The 24,601-nt window shown below is 38.4% G+C and overlaps 1 protein-coding gene across 1 annotated transcript in view; it reads left to right on the top strand.

Annotated features, from left to right (window-relative positions):
* Positions 1-5,871: 5,871 nt before the first annotated feature.
* arhgap20b (Rho GTPase activating protein 20b) overlaps positions 5,872-24,601 on the top strand; it is an 89,112-nt gene continuing 70,382 nt past the window's right edge. The window contains exon 1 of the mRNA XM_069892972.1: positions 5,872-6,168. Within this exon, the coding sequence (XP_069749073.1) occupies positions 6,082-6,168 (87 nt within the window). The 5' untranslated portion in view covers positions 5,872-6,081. The remainder of the gene's footprint in view (positions 6,169-24,601) is intronic.

Here is a 24,601-nt window from a genome sequence, read left to right as displayed (position 1 = left end):
ATGCTTCATATATTGTCAAATTGGACTGGGTCCAGCAGGACCAATTGCGCGAGGAATATTATGAAGCCCTTGCTTTCGCTATGGTTTCTGAGTGTGTGACTGTGTAAGTTTGTGAATGTGAATGTGTGTACACATATATTTTGTGGAAGGCTGTGGAGAGGGTCATGTGAAAACAGTTGTTTCCCCTTATTGTTCAGCAGTAAACAATGGGCTGTTGTGGCCGGAAGCAACACTGTAATTAAACACTCTGCTATAACATTGCAGCCTTCCAATTTTGAGAAGAAAAAGTATGATTTTCAGGATCTCTACATAATGAGCGATGACATCAATGTTCTTAAAAATGCATAGCTGTCAACGAAAAATTACTTTTATAATTATCAAACATGCAGTAGTTAATCCTAAAAATCTGATAATAAATTTATTCCAGAATATGAGCTTACCTTCTTTAAAGAAAATTGTGTCAATTTAATGAAAATCAACCAAAACAATTGTGATACAGAATTAGTTCAATCATGTTACTTTAGATGATGCTGTGTAAAGATTGTGCTAAAAATGAAAAATATGAGACAGATAAAGATTCATATAAGACAATTCTGTTCTAAACCTTTAGCCAAAATAGACAAATAAACATTGTGGCCCTGCCTGACTTTGTAGTTGATCTTGCTTTTCATTTTGCTGACATCAGCCAATTCTCGTGGTGAAAAAGTAATTGGATGTGGGATGCAAATGTGTTATGCGTATAAACTGGCTCCAATATTTTCCTCATTGATGCTACTCTATCAACATTCACCATTCAGACTTGCCTCGGTGTTAGAGTTGAAGCAGTAAATACCCACAGATGGAAGAGGAACAAATGTGTTTAAATTGCAACTTCAGATTATAGAACATGGAACATAACTGCGATACAGGCCTTTCGGCCCATGAAGTTGTGTACTGTCTTCAGAATTTAAATTATATATTATTTGTGACAAATCTCCTAAGCTTAATATCTGACCAGCTTTTTTTTGTTTGACGGGAAATTGTACTAACCTATAACTTAAATGACAGAAAACTCCATACCTTGCATTACCAAAAAGAATATTCATGGATTTATTTGGTACCAAATTGTTTAGGTTGGACATAGGTAGCCTTGGAATGATTCTGATTTTGTCAATAGTCAGCTCTTTGAATAATATGTACCATAGTTCTTCCTAGAGTTGTTCTTAGAATATTAAGAGGATGACTACTTTACGAATGCAAGTCATTAAAAAATATCGAATCTTTAGGATTTGAAAATTTATTCAGAACTCAGGTACAAAAAGTTTTAAATATCAAGGCAACAAGTTGGAAATATTTCTATCCAAAAGATAATGCAATGATTTTCTGTATCTTCTCTGCAGGTACATGTGAACAATCTGCCATAATTTAATGGACAATGAAGCTATAAGAAATATAATGGGTTCTAATTTTATCTGGAAAAATTTAAAAAGAATCTTGAATTTCAAAATAGTTGTCATTTCCATCTATGACAATTAGTAACAGTAGAATCAAATTAAATTCAGACATTTGATCTAAACACGTGGCTGTCAGCAAATTTGTTTCAAATTTCACTGCTTGAAATGAATGTTCAAAATTAAAAGATTAAGCGAGTTATATCACAAATGATGGATGCAGAACATTTTATGTGCTGACAACTCCTGTTTGTTGCACTCGTCTTGCCCAGGAATCATGACTTATCCATCTTCATTACTCGGCTGTGTAACACAGTAATCTCAGGCCAGCATGGAAATGCAGTTAAAATTAAAAAAAATGGAAAAAACATCAGTGTTCATGATAGTTCTTGAAGCAATGCATAGCATTTTCATACAAGTTACCTAGCTTAAGATAGATGCATTGGAGGGATCATGGCACCAAAGTAAGCACCTGGTTAAATCTTCTCCTCTGCAGTAGTTTGGAATCCCAGTGCAATCTGTACATTATCATTATCTAGAGTGGGGTGAGATTGCTGAATTCATGTTGGATAAGTTGGTAATGTACTGTATGGGTGCATTTACTCTTCAATGCAGCATCCATATCAGCCATCTCACTTTATTTTGTTTCTGCGTCAGTCTGAAAATAGAATTAGTTGAATGTTACAAGATCAGCAATCCAATAACTATACAGGATTTTTAAAATGTATTGTTTAAAAAGTGCCAACTGATTAAATTGATAAGAGAACTGAGATAGAAGCAGATGCCAAGTCAATAGATATCCAATTGCATGATCAGGTTTAGTATTCTAACAGTTTTTAGCTATTCTGCTGGCAATGAGCATTTAGATAAACCAATGACTAAATGGATTGGAACAACCCTTCTCATTCTCTTGGGTCTTCCCTCCTTCATACAACTTATGGATTCTTGAAAGATAAGCTTGCAATCACCCAATTAAATTCCTCGCACTTTGATAGTGAGTTTATTGTGATAGACATTAGCAGTGTATATATGTGTCAAAACGTTTATTTGTGTAGCCCAACAGTAAATGGAATAGAAGGCTTTGTAGCTAAATTTGTAGATGATACCAAAATAGGTGGTAGGGCAGATGGTGCTGGGGAAACAGAAATTAGGAGCATGGGCAAAGAGGTAGCAGATGAAATGCAATTTGGAAAGTGTACTGTCATACACTTTGGTAGAAGAAGTAGACGGGCAGACTATTATTTAGATAGGGAGAAAATTATAAATTCAGAGGTGCAAAGGCACTTGGGAGTCCTTGGGCAGTATATTCTAAAGGTTAACCTCCCGGTTGAGTTGGTGATGAAGAAGGCGAATGAATGTTGGCATTCATTTCTAGAGGATATATGGTGAGACTCCGTAGGGCACTGGGGTACCGTGTATTCTTCTTCTAGCTCTTCATCCCATGGGATGATGATGGTTTCTTTCAGTCACTTTGTGGGGTTTGATATGAGAATGCCCCACTCCTCAGAAGTGAACAGCATGTGCGTGAATGGATTTTAGGTGAGTAGGAGGTTGCACAAGTCCAGACCCACCTTCTCGACATCCAGCGAGATGGTGAGTTCAAGGATGCTAGGGGAAGTTCTATTGCAATGAATGGCCAGACCAAGCTTCGATACAAGGGATGTCCTTTCCACGCTTCATGTCATGTGTTTGCTAGATGGCCGTTAACCCTTCAAGAGGGTTCATCCGCCCTTTGACAGGTCTTGCTTTTCATCCTGCAGGGTGTATAGCCACCCTCTGCACCAGACAAATCTGGTAGGGGAGCTGGTTTATCAACGGGTAGCACTGGGTTACATGATAGCAGTAGCACTCAGACGAGGAGTACTACATATAGTTTTGGGTGCCTTATTTGAGAAAAGACGTGCTGGCATTAGAGAGGGTTCAGAAAACATTTACTAGAAAAATACATAGAATGAAAGGAGTTAGCATATGAGAAATGTTTGTCGGCTCTTGGACTGTACTTGTTGGAGTACAGAAGGATAGGGGTGGGGGGGAAACATAGAGGCATTTCAAATGCTAAAAGGCTTGGAGAGAGTAGATGTGGCTAGGTTGTTTCCCATGGTAGCACAGACTAGCATGAGGGCACAACTCAACAATAAAAGTTTGTCAATTTAAAACAGATGCAGAGGGTTGTGGATCTGTGGAAGTTGTTGCTACAGGTGGCAGGGGAAGCAAGTCCATGGATGTATTTAAAAGCAGAGATTGATTAATCAGGGGATCAAAGGTCAAACGGAGAAGGCTGGGGAGTGAGCTGTGGGAGGATAGATCAGTTCATGATAAAATGGTGGAGCAGACTCGAAGGGCTGATGGGCCTACTTCTGCTCCCACATCTTGTTGGGTTCTTGTAAATCTTGTGAAAAAACCTATAATAGTAAACCTCATTTAATTAAACAAATACAATAAATACATATGATAGATAGATAATAAATGATCACAGCAATCCTCATGCAAAAATAGCCACGTGTTGCAGAGCAGATAGTCCTTTGGTTGTTGGAGCAGACCATGATTAGTATAACAAGGGGAAGTTTAAGAGTCTAATAGTGGTTGGAAAGAAACTATTCCTGAACCAAGAGGTGATGATTTTCAGGCTTTTGCACCTTCCACCTGAAGGCTGCAGAGAGAAGATATTGTGAGCAGGGTGGTGGGAATCCTTTATGATATTAGCTGCCTTCTTGTGGACATGTACAATCTACCCTACCACCTATCACTTAGATGTCTGTAATGGAGCTGGCTACCTTCTGCAGCTTTCTGTACTCCTGGACATTATGATTCTGAACTACATGAAAGAAATAACATCTCCAATCTTGAGTGAATCAATATTGTGTTCTATATTTGTAAAACTGTATCTGCCACTAGAAATATAAAAATGCCAGCATTCATTCCAACAGATAAAGAATAAACCAAATAAACCAAAACAGCTTCAAAATGAAATTTGATACTGTTTTTCATGTTGCCTTAGAAAGATGTAATTAAACCCTCTGGTTTAAAAGTCAGAGCCGAATCCAAACATGCCAGTCATCCAGTTCAACTTTCCTGTTCACAGTGAGGCTCAAAGGTCAGTCTTTGCATTCTTGAATTTCCTGTGTATGGGTGACTTGATTCTTTTTATTAGCTGAATAAATGGGGAACCTCTTGATGCTTTAGGATGATAAATATTCCCGTGGTCGCTTGAAAGTAAAATGCTACCACTCGTGAAAAATTGTGTCAGTGGTGACTCAGTTGTTAGTACTCTTATCATTCATTAAGAGGTTTTGGGTTCAACTCCAACCCTCCCACACATGAGCACACAAAAATTTGGCTGAACATTCTGGTCCAGGACTGAGAAATAGATGCATTGTTATGGTCAGTGTCTGCTCTCAGGTGAATCAGACCAATTTGCTGCTGCAAAGAGACTCTTCATTGCTAGTAATGAACACACAGTAAATGCTACAGTTTCCAATATATTATGTCTGGGCAATTATACTTTCCGAGCAGCTGGCAGTTCAGGGATAACCTAGCCAACGTTTATATCCCACAACCAGTATCTGACAAACACCATTTAGTGTTCATCTAGATCCTCCCATTACTTAAGTGACATCATACATGGCACCATCTAAATGGAGCCCTGTTTCTAGAACGTATAACAACTTTCACAAAAATGCCGATTCGTAGATAGTAATCTTACTCAGCATTTCAAAAATCACCACCATCTGTCTTCTTTTGACCTGGAGAGTGTTTATTTTGATGAGTGATTATGATTTAGAGTTTGAACTGGAAGCACCAGATGCGATGTTCAAAACGTTTTTAGTTCTCTTCCTCCTTTCTTTTGTTGGCTGACTTGCTGCCCACTGCCTGCTCAGGGCAGCAGTTTAAAAGACCAGAAAGGAAGGTGGGCATGCGCGTCGGTGGATAAACTGCTGATAGATACCAATCACCTAGAATCTCTGCAATGGGGCAGGGTAATACCAAGGTGTCAGTAGGTTGTTCATTCATGAGCACTTAGCCCTCAAGTCTTATCATGACCTTATCTAACATCTTCATAGTCTCAATTACTGCATCAGTATCAAGAGAAACAGTTCAATTGTTCACCATGGAATCTTTCTGTTTCGTCTTCTGCAATCAACCTACTGAAAATGGAGCTGGGAGCTATTGCAAGAGAGAGAATATGCTTTTGAAATTAACACTTTTCTACTCTGGGTTTGTGATCATAAACTCTTAGCAACTGGAGTTTCTGACTTAATTTATTAATTAATGGCATATTAAAAATACAAAAGCTAAGGTCCTGAATAATGAAAAATAACAAGGTGAACCACTCTTCCCTTTTTAAAACCAGGAGTAACCCAGGCTGCTGAGCCTTCAGCACTAAAGGGTTACAGTAAATGAAGCATAGCTCGATGAGGATGCCCTTATTTAGTCAGTGAGGAGGAACAGTCCATGGATCAGAATAGGAGTCTGTCCCAGCTCAGTGGAAAGAAAAACTGTGCAACTCTCATCAGAGATCAAACAGCAAGTCCGGTCAGATCATTATCAGGGGATTTATGCAGATTGCAAGAGCAAATACAGTGCACAAATCATTCCTCCTGTTGGACATGGGAAGCAAGAAACATGTGCAGTTAAGGATCGAGTCAGCATCATGACTCCTCAGCAGAATAACGGAGACCAGAGGAAACAAAAAGCAGAAAGTGGAAGTGAAATGTTTGGAAAATCAGAGACAGAAAAGGTTGGTTTGAAAAGATAATTCCTAACACGGAGGTAAATTTTTAAGAAGATCAAGTATTAAGGTAGTTGTTTTATATTAGGAATTAAGCTAGGGCTTGATATACCATGAAGTTATTTCCCTTTGTATTTTTAGATGTCCCTTGAAAAGTTCTTTTTAATAGAAATGATGTAGTCAGTCAGTTTGAGATAGCCTAAATGGCTCCATTGTCGGTTATGATCACAGCTAATTGGGATGCAAAACAAATCTATTTCAATATTTTGAACCTTACCTTTAATTTATTCAATTGAATTAAATAGTTTAAAGAGATTGCAGGGAAAACAAATGGGAAAAGTGAATGCTTCTGAGCTATTTCACATGTGGAGATAGTGTTTGAACCTTCCAATATGAAACTTATTAATACTTTACTATTTATGAACTAACTAGGTTAGTGTGGATAACCCATCTTTAACTTATCAACTCTTTTATTAGTGTTGCTGACTCAACAGTAACTTATAGTATTCATTATTTTAAACCTCATTTGCAAACAACCGCAATGTATTCCATTCTGCACCAGAGGATTTATTTATTGTTGCTGTACATTGCCAACGAACTAATTTTCTGTGAATAACCAAAGAAAAATTTTACCATCTGGTGTGGAAAAGGGACCTTAATTATATTCAGGAAACCTTCCCTGCACCTTTGTGACTGTTGGATTTAGAATGTTAAACCATCTCGTGGCTCTCCTAACCCATGTTACAGATTTCCTGGCTATAGTCATGAAGTCAGGTTGAAACTGTCACACAACAATTGAATGCAATCTGGGTGCTTTAAACTATTGGTGTATGAAGGAGCCACATACATTTCTTTGGAGATGAGTTGCTACAAACTTCAGAAACTCATGAGGACCAGGTTTTATGCAGAAGGTCTTACATGAGAAAGGTCAAACTTTGGACCATTTGCCATTATGAAAAACACAGAGAATGACCTACTTGAGTCTGGGCGTGCGTACTTTGTCTGTCATGAAAGAAAACGGTCTAGGTGGCATGGGACTGAGTATGGGTGGAGTTGCTGTTCTGGCTGGGGATCAATGAGGAGAGAGCACTCGGGGATCAGGAGGTCAAGCTGGACCAGAAATTTTGTCTATGTATTAGGCTAAACAAAAAAGTCTGCAAATATTTTGAGTGCAATAAGCAAAAACATGCTGGAGAAACTCAGCGGGGTATTCAGCATCCATAAGAAGTAAAAGGCCCGGGCCTTTCATCAGGATTAAAAAAAACACACCTGTTTTTCTTTAATAATTTCAGTGTTGTTCTATCTATAGTGAATGCACACACCATTGGCGTTAGGTGACGAGTTTAAGGATTTTGACCCAATGAAAAGTGCGTCCAGTTTGGTATGCTGTGTTGAGAGAAACTTGGAAGTAATTGTATTGCCATATACTTTTAACTCTTACTTGTTGAGATGACAAAGGAGTGGTGCTAAGGAAGTCTTGGTTGCTATCTGCAGTGTTATCTTTAGATTATACATTCCACATTAACTGTATCTTGGTGACAGAGAAAATGGGTGTTTGTGGAGATTAACAAAATGCTCTTTTGGATATGTCTAAATAAATGGAGATTATTCCATTACCTTTCCATGCCTTCCATATAGGATTAGGGGAGCCCAAAGAAATGTCATTAAGAAAGACTGACTTCTGTTGTCCTGTCGCTCCTTAGGCAGCCATTCTCAACCTTTTTTTGATTAGGCTCCCTGAGGACTCTGCTCAAAGTTTATGGGCTCCCTTGCCAGTGAAGCAGTCAAGTTTAGTTCATTTATTCCATGTTTCTCGCCTATCGACTACTTAAAAACATAAAAATATTTCATGACTGCATTAAATGTGCTGTGGCCCCCAGGGATTAATGTTACGGGTCCAATGAATGCCTGGGCAATGATATTGATAATAACGTGTTTATTCTCATATACATTATACAGTGCACATACACACCTTGCATTCTTAGGCAATTTTCACGTCCTTGTGATTTCATAAAGTGCTTCAAGCAAAATCAAGTTCTTTTGAAATGTGATCATTGCTGCAGAATAAGAAAAAGCACAGAGCTAGATTCCCATATAATTCCCATATAATCCAGATTCCCATATAATTCCCATATAATCCAGATTCCCATATAATTCCCATATAATTCAGATTCCCATATAATTCCCATATAATCCAGATTCCCATATAATTCCCATATAATTCAGATTCCCATATAATTCCCATATAATTCAGATTCCCATATAATTCCCATATAATCCAGATTCCCATATAATTCCCATATAATCCAGATTCCCATATAATCCAGATTCCCATATAATTCCCATATAATTCAGATTCCCATATAATTCCCATATAATCCAGATTCCCATATAATCCAGATTCCCATATAATTCCCATATAATCTAGATTCCCATATAATTCCCATATAATTTCCATATAATCCAGATTCCCATATAATCTGATGAACTGATTGAGAGACATACGTGTGACATCAAATAAATCCCTCTATTATTTGAATACTTGAATGAAATCTTTTACATTAACCTAATCAGATAAGGCCTTGATTTAATAATTCCTTGGAAAGAGCAATTTTGCACAAAATGATATAAAAATCATTATTATATTATAAGAATTAAAATAAAGTTAAAGGTTAAAGATAAGTTTTCCTCTAACTCTTAGTTACTAATACTGAAAGTTAACACATTTTTGTGGGCAAATTGTTTGGCAAAGTGGAAGAATTTCTTATTTTTCTTATACTGCAATGCGATCAGATCTTTTATATCTGTTGGAACAGGTAGACCATTTCAAATTGGACATTATTCTCAGGATGCTGTTTAATTCCTTCAGAAAAGTAGATGGTGTGAGTTTAATTAATGAAACTTACTGATGTGTATTTTAAAAATACAGTAGAATCCCCATTATGCGGCACCTATGGGGAATCACAGATGTTGGAAACGCAAATTTTCCAGTTGTCTGAGATTCACTCTTCCAATGCCTATCTAATACACCTGAATTAAGAATACAACATTTAAAAACAAAAGATGGTGCAAAATGTAAAGTAATTTGAAAAATAAACAATATTCTTTAATTATGTAAAGTTCACTTTAATCAGATGATTCCTGTAAATTACAAAATTTAAATTTGAACCCCAGTCGCTGGCTCTGTAACAGTGTTGCACCAGCCCTATGTTAACTGTACTGCCATCACAATTAACCCCCACCAATTTTAAACGTGTTTTTTTACCTACCATATATGCTGGTGTATAGGACAATGCAAACTTAAATATGTCACCTCAAAATCAAAATCAAAATCTTATACGCTGGGTCTAAAATATAAACCTTGAACAGCAAAGTCTCAACACCACTGCCATCTACCCCCCTCCCCCCTGCCCATGTCTTATCCACATCCCACCAGCTTTGGCTCAAATGTCTCAGTCTGTCCCTTGGCGCACCTTCCTCATGCTAACAACTTGGCTCACCTCCACGCCAGTGCCAACAGTGAAAATAACGTGCGCGCATTGAGGGGCATAGTTAGATCAATGGGGTAAACTTGTGTGTGTCCAATGAAGTCTCAGCACTCTCCCGCAGGGTCCATCCACCTGGTCTTATTTGTTGGAAACATTTATTTATTTCCTTGATTGTTTTTTGCCAGTTGTTTGATTTTCTGGTTGACTGAATTCTGGGTAATGGGGATTCTGCTGTACTTCATGAATGCCATCACACAAATCCAAACAAAGTGCCTTTTAAACAGAGTAAAAATATTTTTTTAGATTAAAATGTCAGAACATTTGCAGCTTGAATTTAATTGAAACAGACGGCAAAACAGTGCCATTATCTTCTGGGACCCAAGTGGGCAAAGGAGTTAAGGGTTATGGGGATAAGGCTGGAAAGGGGTACTGATGGTAGTGATCAGCCATGATCTGTAAAATGGCGGTGCTGGCTCAACGGGCCGAAGGGCCTACTCCAGCTCCTATTGTCTATTGTCTATTGTCTATTGCCTAGATGATGAAATAAAGGACTTTTCCTTGCCACTATGATATTTTGTTGTAGGCATCTTCAATGAATTAGGTTTGAGTGCTGTCAATCAGTTCCACGCGGATATAGTCCAAGAATTAAAATGAAAGCATTCAGTAATCTCAAAGAGCTGCCACAGACTGGTTCCTGTCAGAATGGAAAAGCATTTCAGAGGGGATGACACAATCAACAGAACCTTTAGTCCACAGCAACCTTTCCAACACTTAAAGTGTTTAATATTGGCCCAGGGTGCCAAATCTGGAAAGAACAAAGCAAATGCTCTGACCTTACATTGTAATGTGGTCAAAACATCACTGTCTATCTGACAGTCAGTGCACGGACCTTCATTAAACAGAAAAAAAAGTATTCCATTTCCCTCTAGAAAAGTCATTCACCTTGTGCAGAAAAAAAATAGACTCAGCCATAAGTTTATTTGTAGTTCCAAGTTTGGATCCAGTGTGTTTTGAAGAGGAACCTTTATACCAGCACACTTAAACTTCAATATGACTTGAGATGGGGTAACCAATTTGGTGTACATTAATTAGATAGATTGTTGAGCTTGTTGAGTATATAATTACCAGAGTTCATCAGACTACATTTGGAAACAGTCTTCAATGTTGCCTATAAATGATTAACATTTTCCGTGATTGGAGAGATGGAATTGTGTTTCTGAAAAAGGTAATGAGAGCAACGTTAAAATTGATATTACAATTATTTGTTGGGAAATCTAATATATGGAGTAGATCTAATATGTACAATTGTACTAAATCCAATATTTATCTTATCTTCTTTCTTTGGCTTGGCTTCGTGGACGAAGATTTATGGAGGGGTATGTCCACATCTGCTGCAGGCTCGTTGGTGACTAACAAGTCCAATGCGGGACAGGCAGGCACGGTTGCAGCAATTGCAAGGGAAAGTTGGTGGGTTGGGGTTGGGTGTTTGGTTTTTCCTCCTTTGCCTTTTGTCAGTGAGGTGGGCTCTGCGGTCTTCTTCAAAGGAGGTTGCTGCCCGCCGAATGGTGAGGCGCCAAGATGCACGGTTGGAGGCGAGATCAGCCCACTGGCGGTGGTCAATGTGCCAGGCACCAAGAGATTTCTTTAAGCAGTCCTTGTACCTCTTCTTTGGTGCACCTCTGTCTCAGTGGCCAGTGGAGAGCTCGCCATAGAACACGATCTTGGGAAGGCGATGGTCCTCCATTCTGGAAACGTGACCCACCCAGCACAGTTGGGTCTTCAGCAGCGTGGATTTGATGCTTGCAGACTCTGCCAGCTTGAGTACTTCGATGTTAGTGATGAAGTCAGTCCAATGAATGTTGAGGATGGAGCGGAGATAGCGCTGATGGAAGCGTTCTAGGAGCCGTAGGTGATGCCGGTAGAGGACCCATGATTCGGAGCCGAACAGGAGCATGGGTATGACAATGGCTCTGTACACGTTGATCTTTGTGTGTTTCCTCAGGTGGATGTTTTTCCAGACTCTTTTGTGTAGTCTTCCAAAGGCACTATTTGCCTTGGCGAGTCTGTTGTCTATCTCGTTGTCGATCCTTGCATCAGATGAAATGGTGCAGCCGAGGTAGGTAAACTGGTTGACCGTTTTGAGTTCTGTGTGCCCGATGGAGATGTGGTGGGGCTGGTAGTCATGGTGGGGAGCTGGCTGATGGAGGACCTCAGTTTTCTTCAGGCTGACTTCCAGGCCAAGCATTTTGGCAGTTTCCGCAAAACAGGACGTCATGCACTGGAGAACTGGCTCTGAATGGGCAACTAAAGCAGCATCGTCTGCAAAGAGTAGTTCACGGACAAGTTGCTCTTGTGTCTTGATGTGAGCTTGCAGGTGCCTCAGATTGAAGAGACTGCCATTTACCATTTATAATTTTACAATTAATGTGCAACTGCAGTTAAAATGTCAGTGATTTTTGTTATGTTTAGATAACCATGTTTAAAACCATATTCCTTGGATTTTGCCAGAGGTTCAGTTTTCATTGGTTAGTAAAATGTTGATTATGTAAAAAATTATGTATTTCAGTACATATTTAATTTTCTCCTTGCAGCAACATGTCATTTTAAAATAAAAACTTTTTATATTGAAGAAGCTTGAGTTAGGATACAATACCTGTAACTGATAGGGTTTAAGGAATGATAAGAATCTTTAAAAAAGGAGTGAATCATGGGTTCATGAGGTGAAGGATTCATTGGAAAAGAGAGTGAGAAATCCTGAGTGTGATGTAAAGAAGATATGAAAGACAGTTTTGGTACCATATTTGCAGTTTGGAAGGAACCACAAAAAAATGATGCCATTGTGAAAGAGAAAGAGTGCCTGTTTGTTCAGTATAAAATGAAGGGTGGCCTGACACGCTGAGAGGCTGGAGGGACCATAGTAAGGGGTTAAAGTCTCAAATCAAGGTGTCAATCATTTACGTCTCAGATCAGGCCTGTTTTTTCTGGGCTCTCATTCTTGGAATATACTCAAGGCAGAAATTATTCAGTTGTTCAGCAGTAAGGGAATCAGAGGATTTGCAGATTGGCATTGTGACATCAGATCAGAATCAGCATTTATTGTCATGAACAAGTCATGAAATTCGGTGTTTTGCATCAGCGTCATAGCGCAAACATTCATATTATAACCATCTTACAATGTTACTAAATGAAAAAAAACATAGTAGTGCACAAAAGGTAAAGCAGTGTCTTTAGTTCATCGATTATTCAGGAATCTGACGGCAGTGGGGAAGAAGCTGTCCTTGTGCCGTTGAGTGCTCATCTTAGGCTCCTGATGGTAGAAGAGTGAAGAGGGCATGGCCTGGGTGGTGGAGTCCTTTGAAGATAGAAGCTGATTTTTTAAGACACCCCCTCATGTAGATGTCCTCGAGTTAACAACCCTCTGGAGTTTATTCTTGTCCTGAAAGTTGGCGACTCCATACCAGGCATTGATGTAACCAGCCAGAATGCTCTCCATGGTTCACCTGTAGAAGTTTTCAAGAGTTTTTGGTGACATACCAAATCACCTCAGACACCTCACAAAGTATAGCCACTGATGAGCCTTCTTTGTGATTGCATCAAGATGGAGGCTCCAGGACAGATCCTCAGGAATTTGAAGTTCTTGACGCTCTCAACTACTGAGCTTTCGATGAGGACTGGGTCGTGTTCCCCTGACTTCCTCCTGAAGTCCACAATCATCTCCTTGGTTTTGCTAACATTGAGCAGAAGATTGTTGGCATGAAACCACTCTATGAGCTGATCCATCACCCTCCTGTAAGCTACCTCATTGTCATTTGTGATTCTGTCGACAACTGTGGTGTCATCGGCAAACTTGTAGATAGCATTGGAATTGTGCCTGGCCACACAGTCATGGGAGTATAATGAGTAGAGCAGTGGGCTAAGCACATATACTTGGCATTGGCCTGTGTTGATAATCAGCCATTATCTCAATGAAAGGCAAATCAGGCTTGAGAGATTCAAGGCATATTTTTGCTTTTAGTATTTCGGTCTTTTGGCTCATGACTGACAAGAATTCCTACATGAAGATAATTCAGAGGTGACTTTGACGTCTCGCAATTGTTATGCAGGCACACATTATCATGATATTGAAGGAAGAGCATGTTATTTAATTATCATTTTTTTTGGTGGGGGAGGTTAATGAAGGGACTGGTAGAATCCTACATACTTCAAATAGCACCATGAAATGTTTAATAGGGTCTATCAGATGCTGCTATAGTTTTGTGGTTAAATTATTGGAGATTTGCCAAGATAACCCCTGCTCCACTGCCACAGGAGTAGTGCTGAGATTGCAGGCCTACAAATTTTAATCCTGGTTTGAAGAATGGATCACAACTGATGCTCTCGGGGCGAGGGGTGGGGTGCGTGGCAAGATGGCGTAGAGGGCAGACGTGCGATCCCACACCTTCAGCCAGTTTTTTAAATACCCGTCTTTAAAGTTTATATAAGTGATTAAAAGTTGTATCTTTATTTTTGGGAACATTAGTGGGTCATAATGGCGACTAATGTTCAAAAAATGAAAGTTCAACTACAGAAGAAATTACCTTTTAAAAGTGCTGAAGAATTGAGGCCTACCTGTTCAACTGAAGCCACAGAATTGTCATTTTGAACTTCCAAAGCACAGAGAACTCCTGCCAGGCTGAGTATTACACTGGCGCCGAGCTTGTCTCCACAAGATGAGCTCGGCAGGAGTCGATCCGCGCATTCACGATGTTGGGCGCGTGGTGACTTGGCTGAGAGAAGAGCCCTTGAGCCCGAGCTGCCGTCGGGTGTGCTGGGGACATGCAGAATGGCGTTGGAAACAGTCTCTGTCCTTACCGGGCATGCGCTGTGCTTCAAGGGTCCGAGAGCTACAGGACTGCGTGTGGGCTGTGGGGGGGCCTGAGCGGTCGGGATGCTGCCGTCGGGTGTGCAGACCCACAGCCGCACTGGGAAGGGACCGACGACACTGGAAGAGGAGGAAGACTTACCTTTAACGTGCAGTTCACGGGAACAATTGGAGGTGGAGTCTAGAGAAGATAGGCCTCAAAATGTGGAACTGGAATCTGGAATGGAATCTGTTTGCACAGTCTTGGAAGGGATTGTCTATCAAATGGACAATATGTTTAAACAAATGACTCAAGGATTTCTGGATGTGACAACTAAATATCTAATATGTCTGATGATATATCTACAGTTAAGAGTAAATGTATTAAATCAGTGGATACAATGCAGGAATTTTTTTTAAAAATTGCAACAGTTTTTTCTGAATGTAAAATTCAAGTTGTACGCAATAAGGAAAAAATGGAGAAGATTTGTTTGTGGATTGGGTAATCCAGAAGAAAGACTTACTGAAAAAATTGATTCATTGGAAAATCAAAGTCGGAGAAATAATGTGAAAATTGTGGGTCTTCCAGAAGACATTGAAGGGTCTGATCCAATAAAATTTTTCAAGAATTGGATTCCCGAGGTGTTGGGCAAAGAGTTTTTTACGGAAGGTTTAGTATTGGAGAGGGCACATAGAGCGTTACAAAAGAAACTGTTACTGGGACAAACGCCACGGGCGGTCTTAGTTCGGTGTCTGAACTATCAGGACAGAGAAATGATATTACAGTTGGCGGTACAGAGGCATGACAGAGTCAATCTCCAATGATGATTCAAAATAACAGAGTATTTTTTTGCGCAGATCTGAGTCAGGAAATTATTAGGTGACGATGGGAATTTAATTCGGCTAAAGTATTGTGGCGGAAGGGTTATAAATTTGCTTTTTGATACCCTGCTGTGTTAAAATTCTTTTATGGCAACTTTCAATCTCAATTTTTTGAGAATGATCATGATACATTAATTTTTGCTAATTCATTACCGGATTTACGAGGACATGAAAGAGATTCGCCACCGTCGTTTAAAAAGAAGGCAAATGGAAATGGGCAGAATGGGAAGAATGGAAAGAAAGAAGTTTTAACACAAAGTCTTATTGACATTGAAGATCCAGAATAATCATTGGGAATGGAGTCATTGGGTTGAATATGTTTATAGTACTGGATTGTATTTCTGGCTGGGGTAGGTGGATAGCATTGAAATCTTTGATAGTCATCTGCCACTAGTGGGCTTTAGCACACCCAGTTTTTTAGGGTGTTACTACCTTTGGGTAGTTTTTTTGGGGGGATAATTAAATTATTTTAACATTTAAAAATAAATATTTAGGGGAGGGAGAGTGGTTTTAAGTTACTATCAGGGAACGATATTTTGTAGTAAATGATTATATTGTTAGTTTGTAAGGATGTCTAATTTGAAATTTGCAACTTTTAATGTTCAGGGATTAATAATCCAATTAAGTGAAAGCGAGTTTTGGCTTATATTAAGAAAATGAAAATTGATATTGCCTTTTTACAAGAAACACATTTGACTGAAAAAGAACATTTGAAATTGAAAAGAGATTGGGTTGGACATGTGTTTTTTTTCTTCACTTAATTCTAAGGCAAGGGGTGTAGCAATTCTAATTCATAAGAATTTGCCTTTTGAATTGCAAACTATGGAAGGGAATGCTGGAAGGCTTTTAAGGGTGAATTGTAAATTTTTTACTGAATCTTGGACTTTGCTTAATATTTATGCACCTAACGTGGATGATGAGTGTTTTATTTCGGATGCTTTTTTTTATTAAATCAAACTAATAAAAATATTTTAGTTGGGGGAGATTTTAATTGTGTTTTGGATCCTTTGCTGAATATATCCCCAAAAAGTATAAAAAAATCAAAGATGGCAATACAAATTGGAGCGACTATTTGGAAAAGGGTTAATCCTACAGAGAAGGATTTTTCTTTTTACTCGTCTCGACATGATTCATAAAACATAGAATTTTATAAAACATTTTATGAAGATTTATCTTCAGTGTTTGAGGAGGTATTACAACAAGTGACTGAACAGCATGAGCTACCAGAATCTTGCTTTTGTGCTTTAATTACTGTAATCCCAAAAAAAGATAGAGACCCATTGAAAGTGTCTTCGTATAGACCTATTGATTGAACATCAATTATAAAATTATAGCAAAAGTGTTAGCAAATCAACTTGCCAATTATTTACCTAAATTGATAGTTTTATTAAAAATAGAAATGCTTCAGGTAATATACTTCAATTGATTAGTTTGGTCAATGCATATCGACAGAAGCCCAACCATTCAATGGTGGTTGTGCTTGACATGGAAAAAGCCTTTGAGGGAGGAGTCACGCGATGGAGTAGTGGCCGGACGGTGAACTCCAGCCCTCTCCAGAAAAGTCGGGAAAAACAAGAGAAAACACAAAGGCACAGAAATAAAAGTTACAGAAAAGTGAGTATAAAGGTGGAAAGAAGATGGCGACAAAAAAAGAAAAGTCGAAAGCAACGGTAAGAAGAGAGGAAGAGAAGACAAAGGAGGAAAAAGGTGAAGGCCTTACCTGTCCGAAGAGGCCCGCTGCGGAGAGAGAAACCCGCTCCCTCAGGTCGGTAAATAATGGACTACAAAAATGGCTCGCAGAGCCGAGCAAAAGTGCGCAACCGCGCATGCGCGATGCGAATGAAAAAAAACACACCGACGGGAGGGGGGACCAGCTGGGGAGTCGATCTCCACAGCCGGCAACGACAGCTGCAGAACACCTGCAGCAAGAAGAGACCACAGAAGACAATAGAAACAAGAAAGAAGAGGAGGAAAGGGCAACAAAGAAACAACAGATGGTCAACCCAGAGGAAGAAGAAGAGGAAGAGTATGGTGAAATAGAAGAAGAAAAGATAGGCAAGGTAAAGGATATACTTGCTCTTATTAAAGGATACATGGAGTCATTTAAAGAATGGCAAACACAGGAATTTAAGGATTTAAGAAAAAGAATAAACAACACAGAGGAGAAAATAATTAAAATGGAGATGACCTTAACAGAAATGGGAAAAAAAATGGACAAGATGGAAGAGCGGGCAGTAGCAGCAGAAATGGAGGTAGAAGACTTAAAAAAGAAATTGGAGAAATCTAATAAAAAAACTAAAGAGACACAAGAACTACTAGCTCAAAAAATAGATACAATGGAAAACCATAACAGAAGAAATAACATAAAGATAGTGGGCCTTAAGGAAGATGAAGAAGGCAAGAATATGAGGGAGTTTATAAAAGAGTGGATCCCTAAGACCCTAGGATGTCCAGAACTACAGCATGAAATGGAAATAGAAAGGGCACATAGAGTATTGGCCTCTAAACCACAACCACAACAAAAACCAAGATCTATTGTAGTAAAATTCCTAAGATATACTACAAGAGAAAAGGTACTGGAGAAGACAATGGAAAAAGTAAGAGAGGGCAACAAACCACTGGAGTATAAAGGGCAAAAAATCTTCATTTATCCAGATATAAGTTTTGAACTCCTAAAGAAGAGAAAAGAGTTCAATACAGCAAAGGCGATTTTATGGAAGAAAGGGTATAAATTTATACTAAAGCATCCAGCGGTATTGAAAATATTTATTCCAGGACAACAAAACAGACTATTCTCGGAACCAGAAGAAGCACGAAAATTTGCAGAACAATTACAAAAATAGACTGAGGGAGGAAGACGGGTAATGAGAGTTAAAATGATCATGACTGATATGTATGTGGGTAAAGACAAAAATAGACTGAGGGATGAAGACGGGTAATGAGAGTAAAAATGATCACGATTGATATGTATGCAGGTAAAGAGGTATAAGAGTGAATAGAGACAATGAGCATACATGAATGTATCTGTACTTAGAGGAAAATATAGATAGTATAGACAAGAATTAATAAGGGAAGGTAATGGAATAGAGAGAATAAGGAGGGAATTAAAAGAGGGACCTTTGTGACATATGAAAAGTGAAATCTTTTCTGGGGGAGGCGGGGTGGGGGGAAATAGCGGTCACTGCAAAATCAGTTGACGCTTGCGAGTGGATTCGCAAATCCAAATGGAGAGGGGAGATGTGGTTGTCCGACAAGGGATAAAGGACAACTCAGGAGGTGAAGGGGAGATTGGGGACAAATAAGATAGAAATAGGAGAATAAGGAAAATGTTAGATGTTGTAGGAATGTTGTCTTATAAAGAGTTGAAAATAAGAAAACAGAAATGGAAAAGGAGGAAAGGTAATGATGGAAAAACGGAAAGAGAAGATAAACAAAATATAAAAGGGCTACGCTGAACTATATGTCTTTAAATATTAATGGAATACATAACCAAATTAAAAGGAAGAAACTACCAAATTTAAATGAATAAATGTATTCCATTAGAAAAAATAACATATTGGTTAAGAAATAATATTGAAATATTCGAACAAGTATAGGAGCCTTACATTAAATACAATAGCGAAAACCTACCGGGGACAAACATTACCTAAGTTGATGGAAGGAGAAGGAAAGAAAAGAATGGACTCAGTAGAATTTCTGGTGTAATTTTGTTGAATGACAACATTGTCTGACTGGCTTAATGCAACCTAGATTGTATACCTAAAATGGATGAGAGGGGGGGGTGGGGGGGGTGGTTTGGGAGGAAAGGGGGGGGGGGGAGAAAAAGTCACTGTATATGTGTGAAAAGAAATAGTGTATATCATGGCTAATGTGATTTATGGTGTGAAAAATAAAAAAATTTAAAAAAAAAAGAAAAAGCCTTTGATAGGGTTGAATGGGATTTTTTTATTTAAAGTATTGGAGAAGTTTAAATTTGGCTCTTTTTTTTATTGGATGGGTTAAAGCTTTATATATGAACCCAATTGCTAGGGTGGTGACAAATGGTCAAGTCTCATCATCGTTTAAAATGATGCTTTCAACTTGACAAAGTTGTCCATTGTCACCAGCCCTGTTTGCATTGGGTTTTGAACCATTAGCTCAAACAATAAGACAGAATGAACAGATAAGAGGGATGAGAGTTATGGATGAAGAGTATAAGATTAATTTATTTGCAGATGATGTTTTGATATATTTAACAAACCCAGGACAATCATTGCCACATTTGCAGGGATATTTATTACAATATGGAACATTATCTGGATATGAAGTTAATTGGGACAAGAGTGAAATTTTGCCAGTCAGAGAAGGAGACTATTCAGAGTCTAAAAACATTATAAAACTGAAATGGTCTGATAAAATTAAATATTTAGGAATAATTGTAAATACTGAGTATCAATCTTTATATAAATTAAATTTTGTTCCTTTATTAAAAAAGATTAAAGCAGATTTAATTAAGTGGAAAGATCTTCCATTAACTTTAATTGGTCAAGTTAATTGTATTAAGATGAATATTTTTCCTCGTATTCAAAATTTATTTTAATCAATATTGTCTTCTCTTTCAAAGGGATTTTTTCAGGATTTAAATAAAGTCACGAGAGAATTTTTATGGAAAGGTAAATTACCGCAGGGAGCATTATATAAATTTACTTGGAAGTATGCGTTAAGTGGGCTTCATTTTCAAAATTATTATGTAGCAGCTCAGTTGAAATGTATTAGTAGACTGATGGATTTGGACCAACCCCTGAGTTGGGCTAAAGTTGAGATGGCTTGTATTTGTGAAGTTGAGGTGTATCAATTTATATTTCGATGGAATGTAAATTTGTTGAGGGAATGTAATATGCCGATATTAAAACATCTATTAAAGCTATGGACTAAAAAAAAGATTTTAGGATCAAAATGTAAATTGTCAATTTTAACTCCACTATATAACAATCAGCTTATTTCTTTTTCATAGTCATTTAAAAAGCTGGGATTCTAAGGGTATAAAAATGTTACAGGATTGTTCTGTAGGAGGACAGTTTCTTTCTTTTAATCAATTGAAAGAGCGTTTTGATATTGCTGAAAATTCTTTATTTATTTATTATCAACTTTGAGCTTTAGTGAAAAATATATATGGTAGAGAGATGATTTAACCTGTACTGATGGAATTCGAGTCTTTGATTTCTTCTATACCAAAAAGGGGTTATATTTTTGTTATGTACTAAGTATTACAAGACAATATAGAAAAACTGGAATGGGAGAAGTCTAAGTTTAAATGGGAAAGTGATTTAGCTTTTGTTTTCCCTGAAGATTACTGGGCAGATACGTGTCATGATAGTGTTACTAAATTGACGAATGTGCGGTATGGAATGGTTAATTATAACTTTTTACATCAATTGTATTTAACCCCAGAGAAATTGAAAAAAGATGGTTTTAATAATTCGGACTCTTGTTTTAGATGTGGTATATGTACTGGAACTTTTTTACATGCTGTTTGGTCTTGTGTGCATGTACAACCATTCTGGGAAGAAATTAAGTTAATTTTGGAAAAATTATATCACTTTAAGTTACCATTAGATCTATCTATTTTTTTAATGGTTTTTTTTAATATGATTCCTTTAAAGGGATTAGGGTTGGATAAATTTCAAATTGCATTTGTATATTTAGCATTGTCAGTAGCTCAAAAATGTGTAGCAAGTACATGGAAAGATAAGATATTGATTAATATAATGTGATGGCATAATGAATTGAAAGCTTGTATTGTTATGGAAAAAAATTGGATATAATCTGCACGATAATTATTCTATTTTTGTTAAAAAGTAGTCACCATATTTGGAATATATGCATTTAGATATATTTTGATTTATTATATATTCTTAGTTTCTGTTTATATATTTTTGGCTCTCCTTAAGAGAGTGCCTGATGGGGTGGGAGGGTGGGTAGGGATTTGATTTAATTTTTTTGAGGGTTTTAATTATTTTTTTCTTTCTTTTTTATTGTTTTTTTTCTATATATATTCATATAAATTTTTCTTTAAGGAATGTATTCTGTATTACTACTAATGATTCTTTAAATAAATAAAATTAAAAAAAAACAACTGATGCTCTCAATTCAGAGCTGGATCTGAAAATGTGTTCAATGCTGTTGTTATTTCTTTATTTGGTTTTTGATATGTGGGCATCATTGGCGAGGCTAATATTTATTGCCTATCCACAATTGCACTTGAGAAAATGGTGCTGAGCCACCTTTTTGAACCACAGTATCTTTGCTCATGAATGAACTCCCAAGCTATTTGTTAGGGAGTTCCAGGATGTTAGTTCTTCAAAATAAATCCAAACCAGGATGGTGCATTCCTTGGAGGGGAACCTATAGGTCAGGGTGTCCTCATGTACCTGCTATGTTTTTCTTGAAGTAGAGATCATGGGTTTGGGATATGATATTAGAATGATTGGTGAGTAACCATGATGCATTTTTATAGCCGGTGGTGGAGGTAACAAATGATTAGGATGTTACTTAGGGAGAAGTGTGAATGTTAGCTAATGACCGACAACATTCAGTTGTGCTCTGTCCATGATAGGAATGAGGCTCTTAATATTTGGAGCTGTATTTTTCCTGGCAAGAGAAAAGAGCCCTTTTCACATTGGCTAACCGGTAAATTAACGGTTAAATGAACCAATTCAAAATAGCGTTTCCGCCATTCACACTGGACCAATGTTAACCAGTTCTCTGTGCCTTTTCACACCCAACACAGCATCACAGAGCAAAAGGGCGCCTATCCTCCAGCAGTGATGTCCTGCATACCCCATGTCCCTTTCACAATGGTCTCACCAGTACGCTGATTCGCATGCCAGTTCATGAGGATTCACACTGGCATGTTAACCAGCAGATTGGCATTAATTACTGGGTAAAGTGCCAGTGTGAATGGGGCTAAGTATTCCATTTCTGCTGACTGGTGTTTTGCAGATGGCGGAAAGTCTTTGCAGCCTCGGGATGTGAGTCACTTACTACAGAATACGCAGGAGGGTTTTCAAAAATTTTTTTTCATCAATAATGGCAGCACAGTTAGCATAGTATTTAGCTCAATGCTGTTTCAACACCAGCGATCAGTATTGGGTTCAAATCCCGCGGTGTCTCTAAGGAGTTTGAACATTGTGTCTGCATGGGTTTTCTAGAGGGCTCTGATTTTTTCCCACCTTCAAAATGTACCGGGATGTAGGTCAATTGGGTGTTATTGGGTCACATGGGGTCATGGGCCAAAAAGGCTGGTTACCATGCTGTATGTCTGAAAAAAAAGATCCACAGGATATTGAAGATGAGGGACTTGGCAAAGGTAATAACAATGAAGGTAAGGAGTGAGGATTCAAGATCCATTTTTCTCTATTGGCTTGTATGTTATTTGCCACATTTCACCCAGGGCTTGAAGGTTGAGCAGGTCTTGCTGATGTCAGCATTAATCTTCTGAGCATTTGTGAATGGAATTTGGTGAACATACCTAATTCTGCACGTGTTGGTAGGATGGTCATTGATGAAGTATCTAGTGGTCATGCAGCCCCTAGGGGCTAAGGTTATTGATCTCTGACCAAACAAAACCATTTTCCTCTGAATCCCTCTATCAGAATATTTTTCCTTTGTTGTCAATGGACTTCAGTTTTACAAAAGTGTCCTGATGTTAGATTCAGTTGAATTGAGCCTTGAGGGAAGAGCATTCACTCTCACCTCATCTCTGAAATTCATCTCTGAGGTTAATAAGCTGTGATGATACTAATGAGTTATTCTTGGTAATGGACATAATGAAAATTAGGGCAGCATGGTTAGTATGGTAGTTAGTGCAACACTGTTACAGCACCAGCGACCCAGGTTCAAATCCAACGATGTCTGTAAAGAATTTATACGTTCTTCCCTTGTCTGTGTTGGTTTCCACTGGGTGCGCCAGTTTTCTCCCACCCATCAAAATGTATGAAGGTTGTAAGTTGGGCAGCATGGGCTTGTGGGCTGGAAGGGCTTGTTACCATGCTGTATGTCTAAAAAAAAACCATCCATGTCCCCATCTGAGTACTTCCTGTGCTCCTGTTACTTGTATTTCATACCATGTTGTTCAAGTGAAAGGAAAGCAGATTCATCTACTGATAGAGGACATGGTAATTAGGAGGAGTTTTCCTTTTCCCGTCTGACATTCCAAACATTGAGATTTTATGTGATTTGTTCCCAGAGCGACCTCCTCCAGTATACCATCGGTTCAGGGCATACTTGGAGAATGTGATGAACGAGACTCACACATTTTTCTGTATCGATGTGTCAGATTGTTGCTTGGATGGCCTGTGAGACAGCTTTCCAACTTAGATACAGTACCAGTTCCCAGCTGTTTGTGAGGAAGAATTTGCAAGATCAACTGAACTTGGAGGAACAATGCTGTGTGCCAAATGAATCATGCAATTTAATCCTCTTTTAATGTTGCACTTAACAATGTCTTGCTGGGCTGTTTCAGTGTCAGCCTCTACACCATGTGTCTGGAGCTCATCCAAGCTCAGGAAAGATAGCTGATTTCAACACCGAAAGGGCAATAGTGAACAGATGGGCTTTATAAGAATCTAGCAGTTGTGTGGATGAGACCAGTTGTGAGAGTATGGACAGAGGTGTGGGAGGACTGATTTACCAATTCAAGATAACTGAGCTGAAGTTAAATTCCATAGCAACATGAATCTGAGGAATAACTTTTCTACAGAGAGTGGTGGGTCTATGGAATGGGCTACTGGAGGGGGTGGTTGAAGCAGGTTCTATTGCAATGTTTAAGAAACAATTGGACAGATACTTGGGTAAGATGGGGTAAGTGGGATCTGTGGCAAATGGACTACCGGAGGAGGTGGATGAAGCAGATACTATTGCAATGTTTAAGAAAGAATTCTTAAGAAAGAATTGGTTAGGTTAGGGTTAGAGGGATCTGGTGGACATGCAGACAAGTTACACTGGTGTGGGTGGGACACTTTAGTTGGCATGGACAAGCTGGGCTGAAGGGCCTGTTGGTATGATTCAATGACCTCTGGATTGTTAGGGAGGGTCAATATTTCAAATCCAGCTACCATATTCATGCAATGTCAGAAATAAATGGTGCATGCTGGTATCTGGTATCTCATTGCATGTTGGCATCTTATTGACTATGTCATCACCCAAAAACAAGATATCTCTGATGTTCGTACCATGAGAGTTAAGTGTGGAG

Source organism: Narcine bancroftii, chromosome 8 (assembly GCF_036971445.1).
Source record: "Narcine bancroftii isolate sNarBan1 chromosome 8, sNarBan1.hap1, whole genome shotgun sequence".
Classification (NCBI taxonomy): Eukaryota; Metazoa; Chordata; class Chondrichthyes; order Torpediniformes; family Narcinidae; genus Narcine; species Narcine bancroftii.
The sequence above is the reverse complement of the archived record's forward strand: the minus strand, read 5'-3'. Positions and strand labels throughout refer to the sequence as shown.